Source organism: Hemitrygon akajei, chromosome 18, assembly GCF_048418815.1.
Source record: "Hemitrygon akajei chromosome 18, sHemAka1.3, whole genome shotgun sequence".
Lineage (NCBI taxonomy): Eukaryota > Metazoa > Chordata > Chondrichthyes > Myliobatiformes > Dasyatidae > Hemitrygon > Hemitrygon akajei.
Window position 1 is genome coordinate 8,154,820 of NC_133141.1, and position 27,683 is coordinate 8,182,502.

Below are 27,683 nucleotides of genomic sequence, written 5' to 3' on the forward strand. Positions count from 1 at the left end.
TTAGAAATAGTTGTGAAAGAGGTAATTCTGGCTATCCTTACTAATTGTGGTCTGTTGGTCAGGGAGTCAAGGATCTTGTTGTAGAGGGATGCATTGACTCCCAGGGTCCAGAGTTTGGGAAAGTTTGCTTGGAATTGTAGCTGTCATCAGTGTACCACAAAAAGGGGTGATGGAGTGGGCCTGGGTAGGCCTGAAACAAAGACTGTTCAAAAGGTCGAAATAACTTGTTGCCAGTAATAAAATAAAACAAAATAACTGAAATATCTGGGCTCAGAACACACAGACCCTTGCAACTCAAAAATTCCTTTGATTTTATTAGTACACAAGGAGAACAACACGGGCCCGTCGTTCACACAATTCTGAAATCTGAACAGGAAACTGCTATTTTTATACAGAAATCAGCTTATCAGTTACAGATATTGATTGTTGTGAATTGTATGGTTTGAATTCCTTACTCGCAAGATCAATCATCATTCACAATAGAAGCTAAAGTTAATCAAAACTTCAAGCAGACAGCTGATGATACTTTGAAGTTAGTAAACACAATAGGGCCTTGGTTGTTGGGTATATTTTAAACTCTTCTGTTATCTTGTCTGTCTCGGTGCTCCCCCCCACCCCCTGTTGAGTAAAGGAACACGATGCTTTCTTTCTGGAAAAGTCTCACTACAGAGGCCTCACTCCTCTGGCTTGAGTACACAGTCACAATCTGCCCAGCCTGCCTCGTTTGTAGTAAGCAGAGGTGTGTCCGGTGGTCTCACTAGATTGCAACTGCCCCAAGCTACCCTTGCTTTAACCTTTGATTTACTGCAACTTCCACACACACATCCTACAAAAATGAGCATGACTTGAGTCCATATCTACAGTTTTGACCCAAAGAAAGTTAACTTGAAGAAAAGTTACTCAACGGGGAGAACAACGTCAGAGGGCAAATGGGTGCTTTGGTGCAGGGAAGCTGATTATAGACAATAGACAATAGGTGCAGAAGTAGACCATTCGGCCCTTCGAGCCTGCACCGCCATTTTGAGATCATGGCTGATCAATTACTATCAATACCCTGTTCCTGCCTTGTCCCCATATCCCTTGATTCCCCTATCCATAAGATACCTATCTAGCTCCTTCTTGAAAGCATCCAGAGAATTGGCCTCCACTACCTTCTGAGGCAGTGCATTCCAGACCCCCACAACTCTCTGGGAGAAGAAGTTTTTCCTTAACTCTGTCCTAAATGACCTACCCCTTATTCTCAAACCATGCTCTCTGGTACTGGACTCTCCCAGCATCTGGAACATATTTCCTGCCTCTATCTTATGTCCCTGTCCGGGAAGAATCAGAGGGCCCTCACACTATCGTGGTATGGCATGGCAACAGTGCTGCAGGGTGTCAAGAGATGTCATGGATGTACTGTAAATGGGAATGGACTAGTCCAGAGGACAAAGTAGAGTCTAGTCGAGGTAGAAACAAATGAGTTCACTGAGGCAAGAGAAAGCAGAAGTAAGGGTCTGACAGGACAGTCCTGCTTATGGATTTTGGGCAAGAGATAGAAGTGGCTATATTAGGCTGGGCAACTGTAAGCTGCAGAATGAATGTCTCCTGTAGAAATGAGGCCCATTGCTGTCTGGGAGACCATGTAATATTTGGAAGGTTCATGATCCAAAGGGAAGTATGAAGAGGTGTCTGGGCACTGATGTCTGCCCTCTGTGACGGTTAATTCACTAAACACAATAGCACCCTCCTTGTCAGCAAGTTGGATGATAATAAGGTTGGCTCTTGGTTCAGAGGAGGGTAGGTTTGGTTGCAAGAGGAAAGTAGAATAGTTGAGATGCTGTATGTCACGTCAGCATGTAGCAATGAATAGGGTAAATGGCCAGTGGGAAGTGTCCAAGTGGATCAAGAGTACAGAAAATGAGTGGAAGTGGTCACCTTTTGGAGTTATGGGCATGAAGAAATGAATACTGAGCCAAAGAGTGGTATGTTGAGCTCAGAATTCACTGAAATGTGGACATAATGTTTCACTTGTTCAGTTGTTACTTTGTAGTAACATTTATACTAGAAAAACACAGTGCCTATAAAAAGTATTCCCCCCCCCCCCCCCCCCCCGGAAGTTTTCAAGTTTTATTGTTTTACAACATTGAATCACAGTGGATTAACTTGGCTTTTTTGACACTGATCAACAGAAAAAGACTTGTCTGTGTCAAAGTGAAAACAGATCTCTACAAAGTGATCTAAATTAATTACAAATGTAAAACACAAAATAATTGATCGTATAAGTATTTGCCCCCTTCAAGTCAGTATTTAGTAGAGGCATATTTGGCAACAATTACAGCCTTGAGTCTGTGTGGATAGGTCTCTTTCAGCTTTACACATCTGGTCTCTGCAATTTTTCCCCATTCCTTTTTACAAAATTGCTCAAATTCAGTCAGATTGCATGGGGACTGTGAGTGAACAGCCTTTTCAAGATCAGCCGCAAGCTCTCAGTTGGATTTGGGTCTGGACTCTGACTTGGCCACTCCAGGACATTAACTTCATTGTTTTAAGCCATTCCATTGTAGCTTGGGCTTTATGCTTGGGGTCATTGTCTTGCTGGAAAACAAATCTCTCAAGTCGCAGTTCTCTTGCAGACTGCATCAGGTTTTCCTCCAGGATTTTCCTGTATTCTGCTGCAATCATTTCCCCCTCTACCTTCACAAGCCTTCCAGGGCCTGCTGCAGTGAAGCATCCCCACAGCATGATGCAGCCGCCATCATGTTTCATGGTAGGGATGATGTATTTTTAATGCTGTGCGGTATTTGGCTTATGCCAAACATAGTGTTTAGTCTGATGACCAAAAAGCTTAATTTTGGTTTCATCAGACCATAGAACCTTCTTCCAGTTGACTTCAGAGTCTCCCACATGACTTTTGGCAAACTCCAGCCAAGATTTCATGAGGTTTTTTTATAACAGTGGCTTTCTCTTTGCCACTCTCCCATAAAGCTGTGACTGGTGAAGCACCCGGGCAACAGTTGTTCTCTGTACAGTCTCTCCCATCTCAGCCACTGAAGCTTGTAACTCCTCCAGAGTTGTCATGGGTCTGTTGATGGCCTCCCTCACTAGTCCCCTTCTTGCATGGTCTCTCAGTTTTTGTGGATGGCCTGCTCTAGGCAGATTTACAGCTGTGCCGTATTCTTTCCATTTCTTGATGATTGACTTAACTGTACTCCAAGGGATATTCAGTGGCTTAGAAATTTTCTTGTATCCATTTCCTGACTCGTGCTTTTCAACATTTTTGCGGAGTTCCTTTAGGTGTTCTTTTGTCTTCATGGTGTAGATTTTGCCAGGAGACTGACTCACCAGCAATTGGGCCTTCCAGATCCAGGTGTGTTTTTAACTACGATCAATTGAAACACCTTGACTGCACACAGGTCTGCAAAAAACAGATCTCCATTTAACTAATTATGTGACTTCTAAAACCAGTTGGCTGCACCAGTGATAATTTGGTGTGTCATATTAAGGTGGGGGGGGGGTGAATTCTTATGCAATTATGCAATTCACTTTGTTTTATATTTGTAATTAATTTAGATCACTTTGTGGAGATCTGTTTTCACTTTGACATAAAAGAGTCTTATACTGTTGATCAGTGTTTTAACAAAAGCCAAATTAATTCCATTGTGATTGAATGTTGTAAAACAATAAAATATGAAAACTTCCAAGGGGGGGGGGTGTATTTTTTATATGCACTGTATATTAGCATCCAAGCCTTCTTAAGGAACTATTCATTGATACTCAAAAGCTCTCTGAAACATGCATATGGTAATACTATTAACTAAAATAATGGCACTAAATGTCTATTGTCGAAAGATTGCTGTGGTTTGTAATTAAAGATAAAGTTTCAAGGTATTAAGTCACTTTTCATGAAATTGGGAGAGCCAACAGTGGTGCATAATGAATGATGAGGTAATTTCTGACGACTGCTTTTGAAGAATTGACTAAAGTGGTAAATGTTATTTGTATGGCCTTCTAATGAGCATGGTCAAAATTGTGTAATAAAACAAAATGATTTCAAAGCAAGATTAAATTAAGAAAATTAAGAATGAATTGAAAGAAATCTAGAAAGTTGGAGCCATGCCAAATGATAGACTATCCAAACCAGGATAGTACTCAGGCTTTTAGAGGGCAACATGTGACCAGAGTTGGTCAGCAAGTATCTTTTTGTAGATGCAAATGTTGTGTTTGCTAATGCTGCAGGTGTAAGGGATTATGAAACTAGGTAGATAGATGGATAGATAGATAGATACTTTATTCATCCCCATGGGGAAATTCAACATTTTTCCAATGTCCCATACACTTATTGTATCAAAAACTAATTACATACAATACTTAACTCAGTATAAATATGATATGCATCTAAAATCACCCTCTCAAAAAAAGCATTAATAAATAGCTTTTAAAAAGTTCTTAAATAGTTTACTAAAATACATTGAATGGTAACTTAAGCTCAGTCATAACCCCGGCACTTTAACATATCTTTCCCCTGGCGGTTGAATTGTATCAACGTTTGCTTATGATACAGAGATGGGTTAATTGTGAGGAGTAAGGATGGAAATGTTCCAATGCTAAGGAGAGTTGAGAGGTTAAACTAAACAGTACAAACTGGGTAAATTGATTTCCACATAAGCAATACAAGGTCCTATAGACGAGAGATTCTTCTGATGTTGGGGAAATGCAGGTCAGGCAGCATTTATAAAAAAGAATAAACAGTCATTGTGTTAGACTGAGACCCTTCATCAAGACTGGAAAGGAAGGGGGAAGATGCCAGAATACAAAGGTTGGGGGGGGGGGGGGAATAGCTAGAAGGTGATAAGTGAAAGCCCTGACTGGACAGAGTACTCTAGCCTTCTGAAGGTAGAATCTTTAGAAGTCCAAAGAGGTGGTGAGGTGGTGGGTACATTGCTAGGAAGTGAATGTCAACGTGATCAGCAAATGTCATGAAAATATTTAAGCAGTCTTTTGGAATGCTTTTATCAAAAGAATGTGAGTGTAGGGACATTGAAATTGTTACAGCTAAACCAGGTCTGGAATACCACAAAGAAATCCTCTTGCATTTGTACAGAGCCCTGGTGAGACCACACCTGGAGTATTGTGTACAGTTTTGGTCTCCAGGGTTAAGGAAGGACATCCTGGCTGTAGAGGAAGTGCAGCGTAGATTCACGAGGTTAATTCCTGGGATGTCTGGACTGTCTTACGCAGAGAGGTTAGAGAGACTGGGCTTGAACACGCTGGAATTAAGGAGATTGAGAGGGGATCTGATTGAAACATATAAGATTATTAAGGGATTGGACAAGATAGAGGCAGGAAATATGTTCCAGATGCTGGGAGAGTCCAGTACCAGAGAGCATGGTTTGAGAATAAGTGGTAGGTCATTTAGGACAGAGTTAAGGAAAAACTCCTTCTCCCAGAGAGTTGTGGGGGTCTGGAATGCACTGCCTCGGAAGGTAGTGGAGGCCAATTCTCTGGATGCTTTCAAGAAGGAGCTAGATAGGTATCTTATGGATAGGGGAATCAAGGGATATGGGGACAAGGCAGGAACCGGGTATTGATAGTAATTGATCAACCATGATCTCAAAATGGCGGTGCAGGCTCGAAGGGCCGAATGGTCTACTTCTGCACCTATTGTCTATTGTCTATTTCTGAGTACTGTGACTTGGGGGACAAAATGGCTTAATCTTGGAGCGATTGCATAATGTTAGTAAAATGTGGAGCATCAGATTACAAAGAAATATTACACAAAATACAGTTGTATTTATTGGAATTTACAAGTTGGTGGAGTGCTTTGGTTGAAGTTTTCAAGGTAACGTGGGGAAACTGATAGGACAGATTGAATTGCCGCCAGGAGGGTTTATTTAAGAGATACAGGCCCTTCTGCCCCTCAAGCTGCATCACCCAGCAACCCCCAGTGTAACCCTAGCCTAATCACCAGACAATTTACAATGGTCAATTAACCTACTAACCAGTATGTCTTTGGACTGTGGAAGGAAACCAGAGTACTCAGAGAAAACCCATGCCTTCCACGGGGAGGACGTATAGATTCCTTACAGAGACACCGGGATTAAACTCCGAACTCTGTCCAAGCTGTAATAATGTCACGCCAACTGCTACACTATCATGTTGCCCATAGTCTTACCATAAAAAGTAGCCAGATATTGTCGGAAGATAATTATGGAACATTTCTACACAGATAAAATTTTGAACTGTGACAAAAAGCAGTTGATACTTGGGTCATAAATAGATTTTTGATAACTAAAGTATAAAATCTTTATTAAAAGAAATGGTTTGGTGTGTTTGCAGACAGAGTTCACACTGGAGAAGCTCACTGCCTTGGAAAGCAACAAAAATTCTGACCTGGAAAAAAAGGAAGGCCGGATTGATGATTTACTCCGGGTAAATCTTTTATTTCAACTAAGTCTGCATTTTCTGATGTACCAAGATGCAAAGGTGTAGTTTAATAACATGCAACATTTGAGCACAGTTGCCACAGGTAACAGAAAGGAGATGGTGTCTGCATTTAACCTAATCTAGGTCTCCTTATTACAGCTCTTCTGCAAAGTGTGTATGGGATTCACTCCTTAAGAAGGGCATCATTTAAAGGATTACATCAAGTTAGTAATTCTGCTGAATTACTAGCACTGGTATAATAGGTTTGAGCATTTGAAGTCAATACACCTGTGGGTAATCCCCCAGGTGTTATGGAAGCTCACATGAAACTGCGCAAAAAAAAAGTTCTGTACAAAATACGAGCCTCCTTTTGATTCTTTTCTGCATTCCTCCATTTTATTGTATTTCAGACACTCTCATCCCAAGCATGGACTCTGGATTGGATCTGGAATCTGCATGGTTCATATGTCTTAATCATGTGCCAAATGGGACATATTTAGAATGTAACAATTTAATTTCTAAATCTGTTTTAGGGTGCAAGGTAAAGCATAGATCCTGAGATCTGCCTGTAGAGTGAGAGCAACTTAGAAATGAAACATGCTCTGTCTTGAGGTGTAGTACGTTTGTTTGTTTGTGTGTATGTGTATATATTGTCTAGATTGCTCTTTGTGCCCTAATACAACTTTAGAAATCAAATTCATTTATTTAAATGCTCAGATGATGTACCATTGGCCCTCATGTACCAGCCACATTTAGAATTGATCCTGAATCCATACTTGGCCTGAGCACAGTTGGAAATACAGGCCAACAGAGAAATATAAAGGTTGTGTAACTAATGGAGTGAATATAATGTCAAAATAATTCACTTTATTTGAAATAATGCTTACAGATCAAACTAGATCTGGTTAATTTAATCATTGTGACACAAACTTCCACCAATAGCAATTACTGATTTGTGCCACTTACTTTACAGAACTATCATTGGGCCAAGTAAGAATTTTACAAGTAGGGTGCCTGGTATTTTTTGTTTTTGATGGAGATGCTTCCCCCCCACCCCCACAAAGTTTTTAACTCCATTCTATGCAAACAGAACTATGTGTGCCATTTCACATGCTCATCGAAATAATAAATGTGTGTGAGTGCATAATGCTTTCACCACCTCGAATACCTTCCATATTTCAACCATCCTCTGGATATTTTCCTCATCACTTCTAAATCTCCTACCCACCCCTTCCCTTCTTGACTATAGAACCCTCTGCTAAGGGGAACAGCATCTCTATATCTACCCTAAGGCCTTCGTACCTTTTAGTACTTCCTCCTTCACTCCAAAAGAGATAAACACAGCCTATTCAGCTCCTCCTGTTCATTGCACAGATTAATCAGAATACTGTTGCATGCCCTACAGTGTAGTCACATCCTTCCAATAACACAGCGAGCCACCCTCTACATGGAATCTGTGCTGTGTTGTAACATAACCTTTTGCTCTCGACTTCTATCATGGGTAATGAAAGCTTATTCCAAATGCTGTATTCACTTTATCTATCTGCTGCTGTCATTGGGGATCCTTGGCCGTGTACACAATGGTTCCTCCTGTTTCTTGGTGGTACCTGGAGTACTACTATTTGTTGTGTTTATCCTAGCTTTATTTAAAAAATATTACCTCAAACTTTTTAGAATTAAATTCCATTCTGCCATTCTTTTCTTATGAGCAACTGATATCATTTTGCAGACAGTCTACCCAGCTCAGTATTAAAAACAAGGCCAGTCTTAGTACCCTCTCTGAACTTATTAATCATGACTTCTACATTCTCATCCAGTTGGATAACATGTATAAGGTCTTTACACAGCAAAGGTCTCAGCACTTATCCCCGTGATACACCACTGGTTGCAGGCTTCCAGTCTCGTCTCTGGACTACTGCAGTGATCCAAACCACATTTTGGGTGAATTTTGATATTCCATCATAAAGGTGACAGACAGGGCAATTATGATTTCATTGCTGACTGCCTAATTATGTTGATTGGTAGAGTTATGTCCACTTAGTCCTCTGAAGTTTCTTGGAGAGATTGCTTTCGTGTTGCCTATTTTCTGCCACTGGAGGCAAATTGACCTGACTATGTTGAAAGTAAACACACTAACAAAATCTCTTTTAACCTCTTATATGACTTTCCACAATTGAAAATGTAAGAATTGCACAAGAACCTTGATGCTGGGAAACTGATTTGACCTTGTACTTAGTCATTCATTATCCAATTTGGTATCTGTGATGGCCAGCTCAAAATTCTGGCTCTACTTGAGGCAGCAGTGACCTTTTAAGGGAATTATTGAATTTGGTTGTGTTTTTGCATCAATCTATCATGGTCATATTATTAACAAATATGGCAGGGAATTAAATGTAATAACAACCAGTTTATGGTACCATTTCATAGAATATTGGTCAGGCCATAGCTGAAGTACTACTTACAGTTCTGGTCATTACACTAATAGGAGAATGTGATTGAACTGGCAGAGGAAACCTACCAAGATATTGCCTGAGATTGAGTATTTCACTTGCAGGGAGTACTGCGTAGGCTGTTTTCTTTTCTTGGAATGGCAGAGTCTGACGGGAGCCACAGCTTGGAGTGCACAGACTTCAATGCCTTCCTCTTGGGCAGCTGTAACCAGGCAACATTTTTGCTTGACACCTAGTTCTTGCTATAACCGAGGCCACGCAACTCCCCCGCCATCCACCCTAGCTGTTTGATAATAAATCAGTGAATCAGACTTGCAGCATTCCTCATTAATAATATCCAACAGGATCCTGTGATTACAAGGAAGGTGACTAAGATGATCGCTTGCTGTTGGACTGCACACAGCCTTCGCGCACTGTCTCCTCTGATGTCTTTCTGACACAGGCAGCAGCACAGGCCACACCAAGTCCAGCTCCTTCAGTTTCTCCACCAACCAGCAACTCGCTGATGGGGTAGGCCTACAGTACTTTGAAGCTCTTAATGTCCAGCACGGTCTGGCGATAATTTTTAACACCTTTGGTTGGCCCCGTAGAAGCCACTGCATCAGAGTGAGACACCATCTTACCAGAAGATTAACTGTACCTCAGATTATTGTAAAGAGGGCTTGGCTGTGATTGTTGTTTTTCTCAGTTCTAGTTTGATGCTGGGTGATCTATCAAGTTTTGCAGTGTAACAGTTTATAAGTAATTTTGAAGGATGGATAGAAATGAACCACATTGCTGTTGGCATAGTATCGCAAGGAAGTAAGTCTTGTATATTAATTTGCATATCAGGTGACAATAATCCAGTAATTGTTTATTATTGATTCTAGATTTTATTCCAGAGTTCTGCTTTATTTGACTTGCTTGAGATTCTGAGGAGGCTTAGAGGAGACCTGATGATCATTTCCTCAGGATTGAAATGCTTAACACTAGAGGGCATTCATTTAAGGTCAGAGGGTGGAATTTCAAAGGAGATGTGTGGAACAAGTGGGTTTTTTTTATTATTACAGTGATCCTGGAATGAGATGCCAGGGATGGTGGAGGCAGATATGATAGAGGTTTAAGAGGCTCTTTGGCACATGAATGTGCAGAGAATGGAGGGATGTGGAACATGTGCAGGCAGAAGGGGTTAGGTGTCAGTGTTATTAGTTGGGTTTAATATCATGAGCCAAAGGGCCTGTTCCTTTGCTGTTCTATGTTATCTGTGGCTTAGTGGTTCAGACCTCTGAATCACTAGTGTAATTCAGATTTTAACCACTGTGACAAACCATAAGTTAAAATCAAAAAATGCTGGAGCTACTCAGTGTTTGTCCATATGTGGAGGATAAAGTTGATTTGTGATGTGGTTTGTAGTATCATAAATAGGCCCCATTATATTTAGAGCAGTCTGGATGTTCCCTTTTAAAATGTGTTATTAATAAAACAGAAAATCTTAGAAATATTGAGCAAATTAAGTAGCACTAGGGGTGGGAGGAGAAGAGAGAAGACTTTAACATATTGGGTCTAAGTCCTTCAATCAGAACCAAAAAAAGTTGAAAATAAATTTTAAGTTGCAAAGAAAACTGGGAGGGAAGGGGGGGGGGGGAAGAGGGTGGTTCTGAGTGGGATTGAATGATACAAGTGGAGGTAGTGCTAGTTGCAAAGTTGCCATATTCTCTGAATCAGGATACTTCACCTGGAATGATACAGTGAGTACATAAGAACATGCCAAAGAGCAACAAGGGTAAAGTTGCAACATTGGGGCTGCATTTATCTTGAAGAGCATGCTATGGGTGGTGAAGGGGACAAATGAAATCTGAAATACCAGTTGAGGGGAGTAATCTGAAATTGTTGCATTTGATTTTGAAGTCAAAAGGCTACAATGTCTAGTTGGAAAATAGGTGCTGTTCCTCAAGATTGCATCGGGCTTCCTTGGAACCAATGGACATTGATGAAAAATTAAAGTGTCAGTCATCTGGAAGTTCAAGGTCACTTTTGTTGGCTGAATGAAGATGTTTTGCTAAGTGATCATCCAAAAATGTACAGGATCATTCAAGTATAGTGGAGACTAGATAATGATCATTGAAAGCAGGATACTTTGGAAAGAATGAGAAGGGAGGAAAAACTCTCATCATGGACCCAAGGAATCCTTCCAGATGAATGAATGATTTATTTATTTTCATAGATGCTGCCTGACCTGCTGAGTCACTCCAACATTTTGTGTGTGTTGCTCAAAATTTCCAGCATCTGCAGACTTCCTCGTGTAAATGATTTACTTACATCCAGATATTCAATGTGGATTAGGTGACCACATTTTTTTCCACATCTGTTTACAACTGATAAGGGTGATGCAGACCTTGCAGTTACTGCAATGTTCTCTTCCTCTTCTGTGCCTTTAGGCTTATTTACTTTCCAACGAAGCTTATCTTCTGAATTGCTGCATTACATCTTTCTGGTCTTGGTATTGTCAGATTGAGTTATTGTCATATGCACAAGTACCATGAGGCACAGGTATAATAAAACAGTGTCATAGGCATATGGGTCCAGACATGCAGTGAATATAAATTGTATGCAAGTCAAGTCAAGTCACTTTTATTGTCATTTCGACCATAACTGCTGGTACAGTACACAGTAAAAATGAAACAACGTTTTTCAGGACCATGGTGTTACATGACACAGTACAAAAACTAGACTGAACTATGTAAAAAAAAAAAAACCCACAACACAGAGAAAGCTACACTAGACTACAGACCTACACAGGACTACATGAAGTGCACAAAAACAGTGCAGACATTACAATAAATAATAAACAGGACAATAGGGCAAGGTGTCAGTCCAGGCTTCAGTTATTGAGGAGTCTGATAGCTTGGGGGAAGAAACTGTTACATAGTCTGGCCGTGAGAGCCTGAATGCTTCGGAGCCTTTTCCCGGACGGCAGGAAGGAATTTATACAAGATTGTAAAGAGAAAATATTTGTGCAAAAAATGTACAGACATGTTTGATGAACAGTAACAGTAATAACAGTAGTTAATATCAGTAGTAGTGAGGTTGGGGATGGCATTAAACAGGAAATTAGAAATGCGTGCAATAAAGGAACAGTAGTTATAATGGGTGACTTCAATCTACATATAGATTGGGTGAACCAAATTGGTAAGGGTGCTGAGGAAGAGGATTTCTTGGAATGTATGCGGGATGGTTTTCTGAACCAACTAGAGAGCAGGCCATTCTAGATTGGGTATTGAGCAATGAGGAAGGGTTAGTTAGCAATCTTGTCGTGCGAGGCCCCTTGGGTAAGAGTGACCATAGTATGGTGGAATTCTTCATTAAGATGGAGAGTGACATAGTTAATTCAGAAACAAAGGTTCTGAACTTAAAGAAGGGTAACTTTGAAGGTATGAGACGTGAATTAGCTAAGATAGACTGGCAAATGATACTTAAAGGGTTGACGGCGGATATGCAATGGCAAGCATTTAAAGATCGCATGGATGAACTACAACAATTGTTCATCCCAGTTTGGCAAAAGAATAAACCAGGGAAGGTAGTGCACCCGTGGCTGACAAGGGAAATCAGGGATAGTATCAAGTCCAAAGAAGAAACATATAAATTAGCAAACAAAAGCGGCACACCTGAGGACTGGGAGAAATTCAGAGACCAGCAGAGGAGGACAAAGGGCTTAATAAGGAAAGGGAAAAAAGATTGAGAGAAAGCTGGCAGGGAACATAAAAACTGACTGTAAAAGCTTTTATAGATACGTGAAAAGAAAAAGATTGGTCAAGACAAATGTAGGTCCTTTACAGTCAGAAACAGGTGAATTGATCATAGGGAACAAAGACATGGCAGACCAATTGAATAACTACTTTGGTTCTGTCTTCACTAAGGAGGACATAAATAATCTTCTGGAAATAGTAGGGGATCGAGGGTCTAGTGAGACGGAGGAACTGAGGGAAATACATGTTAGTAGGGAAGTGATGTTAGGTAAATTGAAGGAATTAAAGGCAGATAAATCCCCAGGGCCAGATGGTCTGCATCCCAGAGTGCTTAAGGAAGTAGCCCAAGAAATAGTGCATGCATTAGTGATAATTTTTCAAAACTCCTTAGATTCTGGATTAGTTCCTGAGGATTGGAGGGTGGCTAATGTAACCCCACTTTTTAAAAAAGGAGGGAGAGAGAAACTGGGGAATTACAGACCAGTTAGTCTGACATCGGTGGTGGGGAAAATGCTAGAGTCGGTTATCAAAGATGTGATAACAGCACATTTGGAAAGAGGTGAAATCATCGGACAAAGTCAGCATGGATTTGTGAAAGGAAAATCATGTCTGACGAATCTTATAGAATTTTTTGAAGATGTAACTAGTAGAGTGGATAGGGGAGAGCCAGTGGATGTGGTATATTTAGATTTTCAAAAGGCTTTTGACAAGGTCCCACACAGGAGATTAGTGTGCAAACTTAAAGCACATGGTATTGGGGGTATGGTATTGATGTGGATAGAGAATTGGTTGGCAGACAGGAAGCAAAGAGTGGGAGTAAATGGGACCTTTTCAGAATGGCAGGCAGTGACTAGTGGGGTACCGCAAGGCTCAGTGCTAGGACCCCAGTTGTTTACAATATATATTAATGATTTAGACGAGGGAATTAAATGGGCGGCGGTGTTAGCTGTGAAGAGGATGCAGGGTGACATGGATAGGTTAGGTGAGTGGGCAAATTCATGGCAGATGCAATTTAATGTGGGTAAATGTGAGGTTATCCACTTTGGTTGCAAGAACAGGAAAACAGATTATTATCTGAACGGTGGCCGATTAGGAAAAGGGGAGATGCAACGAGACCTGGGTGTCATTGTACACCAGTCATTGAAGGTGGGCATGCAGGTACAGTAGGCGGTGAAAAAGGCAAATGGTATGTTGGCATTCATAGCAAAAGGATTTGAGTACAGGAGCAGGGAGGTTCTACTGCAGTTGTACAAGGCCTTGGTGAGACCGCACCTAGAATATTGTGTGCAGTTTTGGTCCCCTAATCTGAGGAAAAACATTCTTGCCATAGAGGGAGTATAGAGAAGGTTCACCAGATTGATTCCTGGAATGACAGGACTTTCATATGAAGGAAGACTGGATCGTCTAGGCTTATACTGACTGGAATTTAGAAGATTGAGGGGGGATCTTATTGAAACGTATAAAATTCTAAAGGGATTGGACAGGCTAGATGCAGGAAGATTGTTTCCGATGTTGGGGAAGTCCAGAACGAGGGGTCACAGTTTAAGGATAAAGGGGAAGCCTTTTAGGACCGAGATGAGGAAAAATTTCTTCACACAGAGAGTGGTGAATCTGTGGAATTCTCTGCCACAGGAAACAGTTGAGGCCGGTTCATTGGCTATATTTAAGAGGAAATTAGATATGGCCCTTGTGGCTAAAGGGATCAGGGAGTATGGAGAGAAAGCAGGTATAGGGTTCTGAGTTGGATGATCAGCCATGATCATACTGAATGGTGGTGCAGGCTCAAAGGGCTGAATGGCCTACTCCTGCACCTATTTTCTATGTTTCTATGTTCATGGTATTGTAATTGATGGTTGCTGAGGTAGGGTTAGGGTTGTTCGGGTAAGTTAAAGAACCTGATGTTTGTAGGAAAGTAGCTGTTCCCATGCCTGGGGGTGTGGTACTTAGGACAAGGATGGTTAGGATAGGAAACAGCTTCTTCTCCTAGTCCATGAGACTACTAAACTCCCTGTCACTAGCCAGATCTCTTCACAGATGAAATGGCAAAAGCATTGTGTGGTTTACTTTTTAATTGTTTCGTAAGTGCACTTTATTTGTTAGTTTATTTGTGGTAATATTGTTTTGTGTGTGAGTTACATGTACTGTTATGCACCTTGGTCTGGAAGAACATTTTGTTTGGAAGTATACAGCTGAAGGACAATAAATTTGAACTTGATTTCTGAACCTCCTGCCTGACAAAAGCAATGAGAAGAGCACATGACACAGATGGTGGGGATCCTTGATAGATGCTGTCTTTGGTGAGGAAGGCTGTGTCCATTTCTCTCTTGTAGCCTTTTGTGTGTTGGAGTGCTATAATAGGCCATAATGTTATAATCAGAATACTTTGAATTACTGTTAATTGGGGCACATCAGGACGTAGCACATTCTTTGGCCCAATAAGATGGTTGCCTCAATTAGCCAAAGTTTCATGGAAATAGTTAAAAAGGTACAATATAAAAGACACTACCATTAACTGAGTAACAATGAATGTATTTAAATGAATTGCAGAACAAATTAGAACACTACCAACACACCCAAAATGCTGGAGGAACTCAACAGGCCAGACAACATCTATGGAAAAGTACAGTTGATGTTGCCAAAACATCCACGGTACTTTTTTTCCATAGATGCTGCCTGGCCTGCTGAGTTTCTCCAGCATTTTGTGTATGTTGCTCAGATTTCCAGCACCTGCAGATTTTTTTCTTGTTTGGAGCACTACCAATACCTCCACAGTACTAAAAAACTGTAGTTCCTAATAATAGTTATCGACGGAGGAATTTGTTCATTATACACTGCTGTGTTGTTTTGATTGATTGTACCTGAACAAAATCAGTGCAGACACCTAGTGTAATGGACTGCCTTCATACAATGTTTTCAACAATTGCATCCTCCAGAACTTCATTTTATTGTTGATAACTTGATTCTTTGTAGGTCCCAACTTGTTGAAGTAGTGAAATAGTTTCATTTTCACTCCCAGCTTTTTCTGGCATCTCCAAGCCTGAATGCTTGGAACTGTAGTGAGCAAAACAGATTTGAATTGTCTTATTGCATATTTCTCACCAACTGTCAGTGACAAAAACTATTGCTTTTTGAACACAAACACACGCAACTGATGTGATTTAAAAGCTATTCTTTAAGCGTGGTGTAGTGTCTAATGACCTCACAAGTGCACACAACTGACACTAGTTAGAAACTGTTTGGCATCGGTCTCTCAACCCTATTAAGCAGCATAGTGTCCCAAATAAGCAAAAGGAATCTTAGCTATTTTCTAAATTTTTGTTTGTTAAGAGTTCTCCTAAATAAATGGCTGCCCTAATTAACTGGAATGGACTTTCAACAGTGTAACTGCAGAGCTTTGGTTACATGCCAAGTCCCCTTTGGAAGAAGAGGCACTGCTATGCCTACGTTGTGATTACATTTTGTGCTCAGCCCAGGACAGGTCATCTGTGATGTTAACATCCAGGAATTTGAAGCTGCTTATTCTTTCTGCCTCTGATCCAACATTTGAGATCTAGTATGTGGTCTCCTAACTTTGCCTTTCTAAAGTCTTGAATCCAGCACTTTCAGATGTCCATAGTTCATACTCCACATTTCTAAAATCAATCATCTTTTCACTTTCCTTAACATTTAATTTGTTTCAATGGCTTTTTCTTGGCCAAAACATTACTACCCTCTTTCTGCCAGTACTGACGTCCTTTCCGTCATTCTGTCCTAGTCTGCATCGGAATTTGGTGAAACAAGAAATTAACTTTTATAGAAAATAATGTGTATAATTGCATAACAGTACTAATGCAATAGTTCAACTAAGCTATGTTTTGATGATTTCCTTTTGTACTCTGTATGTGAGGTTTCTCAGTTAAGTGTCTAACAATAATCAGCCAGCATTGAAGATTCCAGTTGCCCTGATACCGTTTCTGCATGACTGCAATGTCCTGGTGAAACCTTTCATCATGCTCGTCGCTGACAGCGTCAAGATTTGAAGGGAAGAAGTCCTAAATTGGAATGCAGAAAATGAATCTTTGGTGACATGTTGCACTTCATGGTTTTGTATGCTTGAAGCACATTGTCAACATGTAGATTAGTACTCTGTAAGTGCCAAGAAAAATTTCAACAACGCCCTTGAATGCCTTCCATGTGATTTGATATTTTTCCCCTTTTTTTTCCTCTCTCTCCAGTCCCACTAGAAGTTCTTCAAATTGCCTGTTTGATTTGTGGACTAACAAAAAATGCCTGCCTTAATCTTGACATCAGTTATTCTGGAAAACATCTGTCTCAGAAGTAGAAATCATTCACCCTGTTCATCACTTTCACAACATTTTTCATGAGCCCTATGTTTATATAAAGAAGAGGCAAAAATATCTTTGCTGGGTCGACAAGTGGCTTATGTGCCACACTTTGCTATGCTGGAGCCAACTGCTTGTGGAGTGGTCAATCCTTCTAATGTTGAGATTCTTTAGTAAGGTGACAGCAGCCTTGAAACCAGTAATTCTGCTTTTGCCTTTGACAAACTCAAGTCTCTGACCAGGTTGTTTAACTCAGATTGAGTTATCAGGTGAGCCTCACTTCACAATAAAGGGCTCAAAATCTGTATCAGTGTCATTTTCCATTCCTGGCTTGTACATCACGGCACCTTTGTTCCTGCAGACTGCATGTCTCTGGTGGCTTCAGTACTGGAAGACTATCGTCATGCGGCACAGGTCTCATGGCTGAAGGAAGATTGGGTATTCAATGGAATACCCAAATGGGTATTTAAGGTTTCAAGCATTTGCAGCATTTGGCTTTTGGGTTGTTGTTTTCATTATTTCCATCAGATGGCACTAGAGTTTGGGCTATTCACCAGTTTGAGTGCCATTAAAATCATTACTTTGGTAGAATGTTTTATGAAATTTGGCAACAGATAAAAGAATTCTGTTGGTGGAGTGGCTATATTTGTCTGTTTCATAATCGGATGATATTTTCCATATTCTATTTGAATGAAACCTGAATCAATAAACACATTTCTTACAAGTTAGTTAACCTGGTCTATAGACAATTTGTTCTAACAGCATAACAGAAGGAAGCTATTTGGCCCCACAGTTTTATGTCAGCTTGCAGGAAAGTGATTACTCTCATTCCCCCTCATTTCCCTTTACCCTTGCTTCTGTCTCTCTCACTGCCTGTTAACCAAACAGCATGTCTTTGGAATTGAGAGGAAATGAAAGAACCAAGATAAGCCTACCCATTTATGGAAAGTGTGCAAGCAATATATAGACAACAATAATTGCTGTGCCTTGAATGTCTTTGGAAAGGATCCAGGATTTTTTTTAAAAAAGTGAGCAAGTAGTTAATTTTTGGAAGAAACATTCAAGCTCATCTGTTGGTGAATCATTGGAATACATTTCACTGTCAAAATAGCTGTGGATCTAGGTTAATAACTTGGTGCAGCTTCTAGCTGTTCTTTGCTACCAATTTTGTGCTGTTTCACTCCTGTACCTCTAGGATTGACTGCTAATCACTATCCCTTAAAACTCTCTATCCACTGTTGATCACGTCACCCTTTACTTTGTTTCATAAATGGGCTTTATTTTCCCAGTTTCTCTGCCTCTGGGGAATCTGCTCTAATGATGACATCTTCCCCATGCGTGTTCTGAGGTGTCCTCCTTTTTCTTCAATAATGGTATCCCCTCCACCCCAGTTGACAGTTTTTAACTGTCTGTTCTCTTCTGTACTCATCCTCTTTCCTTCCCCCGTACTCGCCTTTCCATCTGCATTAAGCACATCGGCCTCTAATTTCTGTCAACTTCAAAATTGCCACCACCAGATTTGCCCTTCCTTTCAAAGGGGCTGTTTTATCTGGTGTTCCCTGATTTGCTCTTCTATTTGCATCACTGTGAAATTTTACTGTGCAACTACAGAAGGTTAAGACTTTTGTCTACCTTCTGACATAACATTTGGGGCATCAGGCCTTTATTGGAGCAGAATTAGGCCATTCAGCCCATTGAGTCTGCTCTGCCATTCCATCATGGCATTTAAATTATCCCCCTCAACCCCATTCTCCTGCCTTCTCCCCTTAACCTAATCAAGAGCCTGTCACCTCTGTTTTAAATATACTCAATGACTTAGTCTCCTCAGCCATCTATGGCAATGAATTAAGAATAGGAAACAGTTTCTCCACATCCACTCTATCTAGGCTTTTCATTATTCAATAGGTTTCAATGAGGTCCTCCCTCTTTTTTTTCTAAACTCAAGCGAGTACAGGCCCAGAGCCTCATCAAGTGTCCCTCAAATGTTAATCTTTTCATTTTTGGAATTATTCTCATGACCCTCCTCTGGACTTGCTCTGATGTCAGCACATCTTTTAGATAAGGGGCCCAAAACTGCTCACAATATTCCAAGTGCAGTCTGACCAAGGCCTTGTGAAGACTCAGCTTAACATAGTTGCTTTCAAAGTAAATTCATGATGAAAGTACATACATATACATCACCATATACAATGCTGAGATTTCTTTTCTTGCGGGCATTCACAGTTAATACAAAGAAACAATAGAATTAATGAAAGACCACACCCAACAGGATGGACAATCAATCAATGTGCGAAGGATAACAAACTGCAAGTACAAAAGAAAAAAGTATAGCGAGAACATGATGAAGTGCCCATGCTTAGTGGGACCAGTTCAATGATGGGGCGAGTGAAGTGATTCCCTCTGCGTCAAGAGCCTGATGGTTGAGGGGTAATAACTGTTCCTGAAACTGGTGGTTTGGGTCCTGGGACTTCTGTGCCACCTTCCTCCTGGCAGCAGCGAGAAGAGAGCAATACCTTGAGTTGTGGGAATCCTTGATAATGGATGCTGCTTTCCTGTGACAGCAGTCTGTGTGGATGTGCTCAATGGTGGGGGAGGGCTTTACCCATATTCACCACTTTTTGTGGGCTTTTCCATTTGAGGACATTGTTTCCATCCCAGGCCACAATGCAACTCGTCTATATACTCCACCACACATCTATAGAATTTTAAGTTTTAGAGTTTATAAAGTTTTAAATTGCATGCAGAATCTTTGCAAACTTCCAAGAAAGTGAAGGTGGTGTCGTGCTTTCTTCATAATGGCATTTATGCACTGGACCCAGGACAGATCTTCTGAAATAATGATATCAAGGAATTTAAAGTTGCTGACCCTCTCCATCTTTGCTTCTCCGATGAGGACTGGCTCATGGACCTCCGGCTTTCTCCTCCTGAAGTCAATAATCAGCTCCCTGGTCTTGCTGACATTAAGTGAGAAGTCATTGTTAAAACACCACTCAGCCAGATTTTCAATCTCTTTCCTATATGCTGATTCCATCACCACCTTTGATTCGGCCAATGACAGTGGTGTCGTCAGCAAACTTAAGTATGGTACTGGAGCTGTATATTCTAGCCCTCTGGAAATGAATGCTAACATTGCAAGTTAACCTTTGGGGAGTTCTGCATAAGTACTCCAAAGTCCCTTTGAACTGTGATTTTTGTATTTTCTCCCCATTTAGAAAATAGTCTATGCCTTTTATTCATTATAGCAATGTGCATGACCATACACTTCTCAACACTATATTCCATCTGCCACTTCTTTGCCCATTTTCCTAATCTGTCGAAATCTTTCTGCAGACCCCCAGCTTCTGCCACTCCAATTATCTTTGTATCCTCTGCCAAGTGGCTACAAAGCTATCAATTCCGTCGTCCAAGTAATTGACATATCACACGAGAAGAAGCAGTTCCAACACCGACCACTGCAGGAGACCACTTGTCATTGGCAGCCAATCAGAACAGGCTCCTTTTATTCCCAATCTTTGCCTTTTATTGTCACCAAATCTTCTAACCATGCTAGTATCTTTCCTGCAATACTATAGCCTCTTAACTTGTTGCAGCCTCATGTGGCACCTTGTCAAGTGACTTTTGAAAATCCAAGTACACAACATCCACTGATTCTCCTTTGTCTATCCTGCTTGTTATTTCTTCAAAGAATTCCAACAAATTTGTCGGGCACGATTTCCCCTTAAGGGAGCCATGATAACTTTGGCCTATTTTATCATGTGCCTCCAAGTATGTTGAAACCTCATCCTTGATTATGGACTCTAACAGCTTCCGAACCATTCAAGTCAGGCTAACTGGCTATAATTTCTTTTCTTCTGCCTCCCTCCCTTCTTAAAGAGTAGAGTGACATTTGGAATTGTCCAGTCCTCCAGAAACCAGTGATTCTTGAAAGATCATTACTAATGCCTCCACAATCACCTCAGCTACCTCATTCAGAACCCTGGGGTGTAGTCCATCTGATACAGGTGACTAATCTACCTTCAGAGCTTTTGGCTTTCCAAGCACCTTCTCTTTGGTAAAACCTGCTGTACTCACTTCTGCCCCATGACACTCGAATTTCTGGATAATTGCCACTGTTTTCTACAATAACAGCTGACACAAAGTTATTAAGTTCATCCACCATTTCTTTGTCCCCCATTACCACCTCTCCAGTGTCATTTTCCAGTGGTCCGATATCAACTCTCACCTCTGTTTTACTCTTTATATATTGGGGGAGGGGGGAATCTTTTGGTATCCTCTTTGATATTATTGGCTATCTTACTGTAACAGAACTGATTGGCAATGCTAATTCTCTCACTAACCTTGCCCCTTTGCCTGGTTAGTCACTTCTCCTTGTTCTGTCCCTGGTCTATTTCCTGAGTACATCACACACTTTGCCCTCCCATTCTGCAGTTCTTGGGAGTTCACCATTTACACAACCCTACAGTAAAACAATGGCTAGCAAGGCTAATCAAAACAATCCCTTGAGTTCACGTGCTTTACTGATTTATAACTCATTAAAAATAAGGATTCTAGACATAGGCATTCCAAACAGTTTCATTTATTTTCACTCGCACTGTTGCATCGGTTTGTAGACAGCAGAATGGCCCCAAAAGACCTGAGGGACAGTTTGGGCCGTCCTAAAATAATGTCTGAGTTAGCAGGAGCAGGCACTCTACATCTTATGTAAGCAACACTCAGATATTCATCTGAGCATGTGGACACTGATCTATGGGTTTAACTGAGGCATTTTTTGTGGAATCCCTGTTCATAATGTTCCAATTCTGCATCTGAAATAATAATTATGGTCTTGTCACATGATTCTCCCACCCACCCACCCACCCAGTGACTGAAGTAGAATTTCCTGTTCCATCTAGGCCAGGCAGAGGCAGATTTAAACCCTCAGACCGGCTTTGCTAGGGAGTTGTGGATGTTGGGTTTGATGGTTGGTGAATAGTTATATGGACGGATAAGACAAAGTTTATCGTGGATAAAGCCTCTGTATATTTGTAAATTTTTCTACATGCATGTTTGTTTTCATTTGCCCATTTGTAACTTTTTTTCCTCTTCGCAACTTTTGGATTGCTTTTTCATTTTTTCCACCTGGCACTAAATCAATCCCCTTGCACTAACGTGCTGTTGCGTCTTACCATTTGTTTTTTTTTAAACTGGTGACCCTCGTTGGGCATGCTAACTCACTCCTGATAGCAAAGTATGATATTTACCTTCATATTTCATCTTTTCTCTCCTTACGGCTTTTTAGTTGGTGTTTTCAAAAGCTTCCCAATCATCTTAATTCCTACTGATTTTTGCTATATTATATGCCCCCTCTTTTGCTTTTGTGCTATCTTTGACTTCCTTTGTCAGCCATGGTTACATCATCCTCCCCTTTTCATCTTTTGGGATGTATCTATCCTGCGCTTTCTGAATTGCTCCCAGAAATTCCAGCCATTGCTGTTCTGCTGTCATTTCTGCTAATGTCCCCTTCCAACCAACTTTGACTAGCTCCTCTCTCAAGCCTCAGTAATTACCTTTAATCCATTGTTATACATCTCACTTTAACTTCTCTCTCTCACTGTAGGGTGAATTTTATCATATTATGATCCCTGTCTCCTAAGGGTTCCTTTACCTTAATCTCCCTAATTAAGCAACACACACAAAATATTGGTGGAATGCAGCAGGCCAGGCAGCATCTATAGGGAGAAGCGCTGTCGAGGTTTCGGGCCGAGACCCTTCGTCAGGACCCTAATTAAATCTGGCTCATTACTCAACACCCAACCCAGAATTGCTTTTCCCTTAGTGTCTCAACCACAAGCTGCTCTAAAAGCCATATTGTAGGCATGCTGCAAATTCCCTGTTGTGGGATTCAGCACCACCCTGATTTTCCCAATCTACTTGCATATTGTAATCCCCTATGACTATTGTAACATTGCACTTTTCACCTGTTTATTTCCTATTGTACATCAGGGGCCTGTAAATAACTCCCATCAGGATCTTTTTAGCCTTGTGGTTTTTAAAAAAACTCTACCCACAAAGATTGTACATCTTTCGATCCTATGTCACTTCTTTCTAAGGATTTGACTTCATTATTTACCAACAGAGCCACCCCAACCCCTCTGCCTACCCTCCTGTCCTTTCAATAAATACAATGCATACCCTCAGATGTTAAGCTCCCCAACTATGATTCCTCTTAGCCATGACTCAGTGATGGCCACAATGTGATACCTGCCAATCTCTAACTGTGCTACAGGATCATCTACATTATTCTATATACTGTGTGCATTTAAATATAGTACATTCAATCCTGCATTCGTTACCTTTTTCAATTTTCCTGTTGTTACACTGAGCTCATCCCACTGACTGTAATTTTGCCCCATCATCTGCTTGTCCTTCCTCACAGTCTCACTACACACTGTAACTGCTTATACACCAACTGCCCCATCCTTACCCCTATCACTCCGGTTCCAATCCCTGTTTAAATTAGTTAGAAATTAGTTTAAACCCTCCCCAACAACTTCAGTGTCCCTTGGGTTCAGGTGTAATCTGTCCTTTTTGTACAGGTCATACCTCCCCCAGAAGAGATCCCAATGATCCAGAAATCTGAAACCCTGTCCCTTGCACCAATTTTTCAGCCATACATTCATCTGCCAAATCATCATACTCTTGCCCTCACTGGTGCATGACACAGGCAACAATCCAGAGAGTATTTTCTCCTGTATTTTGTTGCAGATTTCCAACAACTTCATTGCATGTATCTCTCAGTTCCAGTAGTATTTTTTCTATCTTCCTTGTCCTCATTCATTTCCTGTTTACATCTCTCCAGAGAAATCACTTGTGATTAGTAAGCCTTTATCACCCTTTCTAACCTGGTACCAGCATGAATTGTCATTGAGTTTCTCTGTCCTCTTCCACAGACATTGCTCTATCTCCTTCTCTGTCTGAGGCCTTAATTCTATTTTCTCTTTTCTCTCTCTTCCCCACCCCCCCCCATCCTCCTCTTTCTCTTCAACCTCGACAGATGCTGCTCGAACACTGAATATTTGAAGCATTCTTTTTAAGCTAGATTTCCAGCATCTGTTTCCTTTTTTATTACTTTTTAGCAATTGCTTTGACCATACTGTTGTGCTTTCGTTTGAATTAGAAGCCAGCAGCAAGCAGTGGCCTCCTGCCTCTTCCTTTTCAGTAAATTGGTAGGGAAGCGGTGAGTCAATTGGACTTACTGGTAGTTTTTGGTTACAGGGAGAGCTACCAGCTATTTATGCCTTAGAGTCTCAAATTTTCATATGTATATGGTCAAGCACATGTCCAAAATCACTGCCAGCCAGGTGACGTTAAAAGATTGTGGATGCACTTTACATTCTGCCCTTTAGAGTCATTTGAAAAATGGACTGGAGGATCTGAGTTATAAGGAAATATTGAGAGGAAATTTGATAAAGTATACAAAATTATGATAGTTTTAGATGGGGTAAATGTAAACGGGTTTTTCCCGCTGAGATTTAGTGGGATTATAACTAGAGGTTATGGATTAAGGGTGAAAGGTGAAAAGTTTAAGCGATCATGAGGGGAAACTTCTTCACTCAGAGGGTCAAGAGAGTGTGGAACAAGCTTCCAGCACAAGTGGTACATGGATGTTAGGGGTATTGAGGGCTCTGGTCCTGGAGCAGGCAGTTTAAATGGCTTTGGAACTGACTAGATGGGCTGAAGGGTTTGTTTTTGTGCTGTATTTTTCTATCACTATGATTCTATGGAAAGGGCATTTTATTTCAGCTTTTTTTAAACTGTGTGCACTATTGGCACAACATAGTGGGCCAAGCAGCCTTTACAGTGCTGTACTATTCTTTCAAGGGTTCTGGTGACTGTATCTTGGAAAATAATGCCTCTAAGACTTTTCCCCAGTGTGGATTTTATCAGACCTTTACACCTGGAAAATTAAGTATGGCCAAGCAGGAACTGTGGTCCTTGAGCCTGTGCCACTGTCTGGGTCTGTGGTGTCTGATCCAGTCTTCATTTGGTGAGTTGCTGTTTTCCCATTTCAGTTAACATGGTCATTCAGTGTGTATGAATTGGGGGTGGGGGAAATGAAATCAAACAAGAATTTCTGTACAGATGGTTGAGTGAAAAGCTGTCTTTGCTAGTGCGGGCTGTCTTTAAGGGTATCGTGAGTTTAGCCATGGTGCCTGAGTAGAATAATTGTCAACACTATCTGACTGGCTGGTCTAAACCATGGACAGTAGGCAAAACTTTGGGGTGCTATGATTTGTGTTGAACAACACCAATTGGCAGTTCAAGGACAGATAATTAAGGAAGCAATCCTGTCCATAGAATACTTGAATAGTGGTATTGGTTTCTGCTGTTGCATCTATAAATGTACTTGTCTATTTCAAAGGCCTCTCAGTACATGTGTCAGACCTTGAATTAAGGTGGAATGGTTGTCTCAAATGTGCGAGGAAGGCAGCTTTGTATGGACTAAGGTGAAAGCTTTGAAGGATGAGTTGATCTAGTTGTAACATCACTGAAGACTTAATTTGGCTTTGTGGCTTTCATTCTGGGTCTAGGATGTGAAGTCTGTTGCAGCTGGAATTGATGGACAAAGTTTATCAGGCAAGCTAAACTTTACAGAGCTATCAACCTGCGTGCCAGCAATCAATGGGTACAAACGTGAAAATGGTGGTATCATAACAGTCACAGCAGTTCAGAAACAGAAGCAAGTTTGTTGTGCAGCCTAAACTTGATATGTTGTACTTTTGAAAGGAGTCCTTTTAAACATGGAATAAGAACTGGCTTCAAATCAAAGGGTGATTTGTTGTGCAATGAAAAGCAGTAGCCAGGAATATATGTAAAGTTCCACTAGGGATGCAGGATTACAAATGCACTTCCTAGAGCCACACTTGAGTGATGCATAATCCTGACAACCACATCAGTGTATGTACTAACCTATGAAAATGGAACAATATGACATTTGGGCAGATGCAAGGCCCATAACAGTTGGAGAATTGAATGTGTGCATGAATTATGAACAGCCCAACTGTTCAGAGCAACTTGCACTCTGACCATGAACTGTTCTGCCTGAGCAACTGAGACATGATCTTTATAGTTGTAATCCCGTTACAATGTCAGTACCACCAGTGTACAGTATATACTGTTCCTGTAAAAACGCTAGTGTTGGTTATCTGCTTTAAGTAAACTGTAAACTCTGATTCATTTAGTCTGTTGAAGTGTTCATCTTTTTTGGCATGAATCCTTTGGCCATATTTTTCTAGTTAAGATGCCTTGAGTATTATGTTGCAAACTACAGTGTGGGAATATCTGTATGCTTGTTACTGCTCTGTAAGTGATGCATGGTATTGAAGTCTTGTTTAAAAAGTTGCAGTTGGGAAGGGATTTAATGGATGTTTGTTAGAAAGTACTTTATTATAATGGTCACTGTTCACATTTGGAACATCTCATTCTTTGTTTCCTCTTTTGGGAGAATTAGGAAATGTTTTCATTTTTATTAAACATTTAATATTTGCCAATGCTTTATAATAAATTTTATCTTCCTTAAAGCAAGAAATGTTAATACTTGAATATAAATGTTTATATCATTAATTATCATTCTCAATCAACTAACCTTTGCTAGTTCAATCACTTTGTAATAAATGAACATCCACCATGCAGGATCTGGTGTGACTACATGGCTACTTCCTAAATGTAAAGACATTTATGAAGTACAGACTGTTACTTTCTCAGCAAGCGTGCATTTTGGCTGGAAATCTTCCACAAGTGGCATCTAATGTTTGTCAACTCTCGCTGTGTCAGTGATTGACAGCTTTTCTGATGAACGGGGCTAATCCTGTGCACAAGTCATGGGTTTGTGTAAAAAGCTGCAATAATTTTTGGACTTACAATATACTGCAGACACAGTTGCGCAGAACCAGACTATGGTGTAGCATCATTGTTAGATTGGCAGAACACTTTGGTGGCCCAGTCACATTGGCATGGGACCCAGGTTCATTTAGATTTTCTCCCAGTGATTGTGTGGATTTTTGCTGGGTGGTCTGATTTCCTGCAATTTCTCAAAGATGAGCTGTTTGATCATTGTGTATTATCTCAATGGGGAGTTGACGGTTATGTTGAGGGGTTGGGAGAGAATGAGCTGCAGAGCCAAAGGGAAATAAGAGGGAGAATGGGAATTCATTACTGAGAATCAGTGTAGTAAATGTGACTTCTGCCTTTTTCCTACCAGTCCCTTCAATTTCTTGCCTCTTTCAGAATTTATTGCCTGCCTCCAATCTTGCACCAGTGAATCTCAGCACAAGTTCAACAAACATCAACTTGCCAGTGAGCCAAGCACTTTACAACCCTCTGGATGCAACATAGTATTTTGTCTATTTGCCTTGTTGATGTCATGGGCAAGAAAGCTCACCAACACTTCCACTTCCTCAGGAGGCTAAAGAAATTTAGCATCAAAAATTCCAGAATGTGTCATCTCCTTAGATGCTGAAAAAGCATTTGATAGAGTAGAATGGCCATACTTATTTAATACACTGCAGAATTTTAATTTCAGCCCGAAATTTATATCACAGATTAAATTAATATATTATAAGCTGTTGGCTTCGGTATTTACTAATAATCAAAGATCTCCCTTTTTTCAGTTGTTCCATGGCACGAAGCAAGGCTGTCCTTTAAGTCCTGTACTATTTGATATTGCTCTGGAACCCTTAGCCATTGCTATTTGTGACTCACCCAATATTTTTGGTATCACCCGTGGGGAGGGGACGTATAAG

The 27,683-nt window shown here is 40.7% G+C and overlaps 1 protein-coding gene across 8 annotated transcripts in view; it reads left to right on the top strand.

The window, feature by feature from the left end:
- The window catches only part of LOC140741054 (serine/threonine-protein kinase tousled-like 2), a 162,953-nt gene that overhangs the window by 71,395 nt on the left and 63,875 nt on the right, over positions 1-27,683 (top strand). For all 8 annotated transcript variants that reach the window (XM_073070724.1, XM_073070723.1, XM_073070729.1 and 5 more), the window contains one exon: positions 6,319-6,411. In XM_073070724.1, the coding sequence (XP_072926825.1) occupies positions 6,319-6,411 (93 nt within the window). The remainder of the gene's footprint in view (positions 1-6,318; positions 6,412-27,683) is intronic.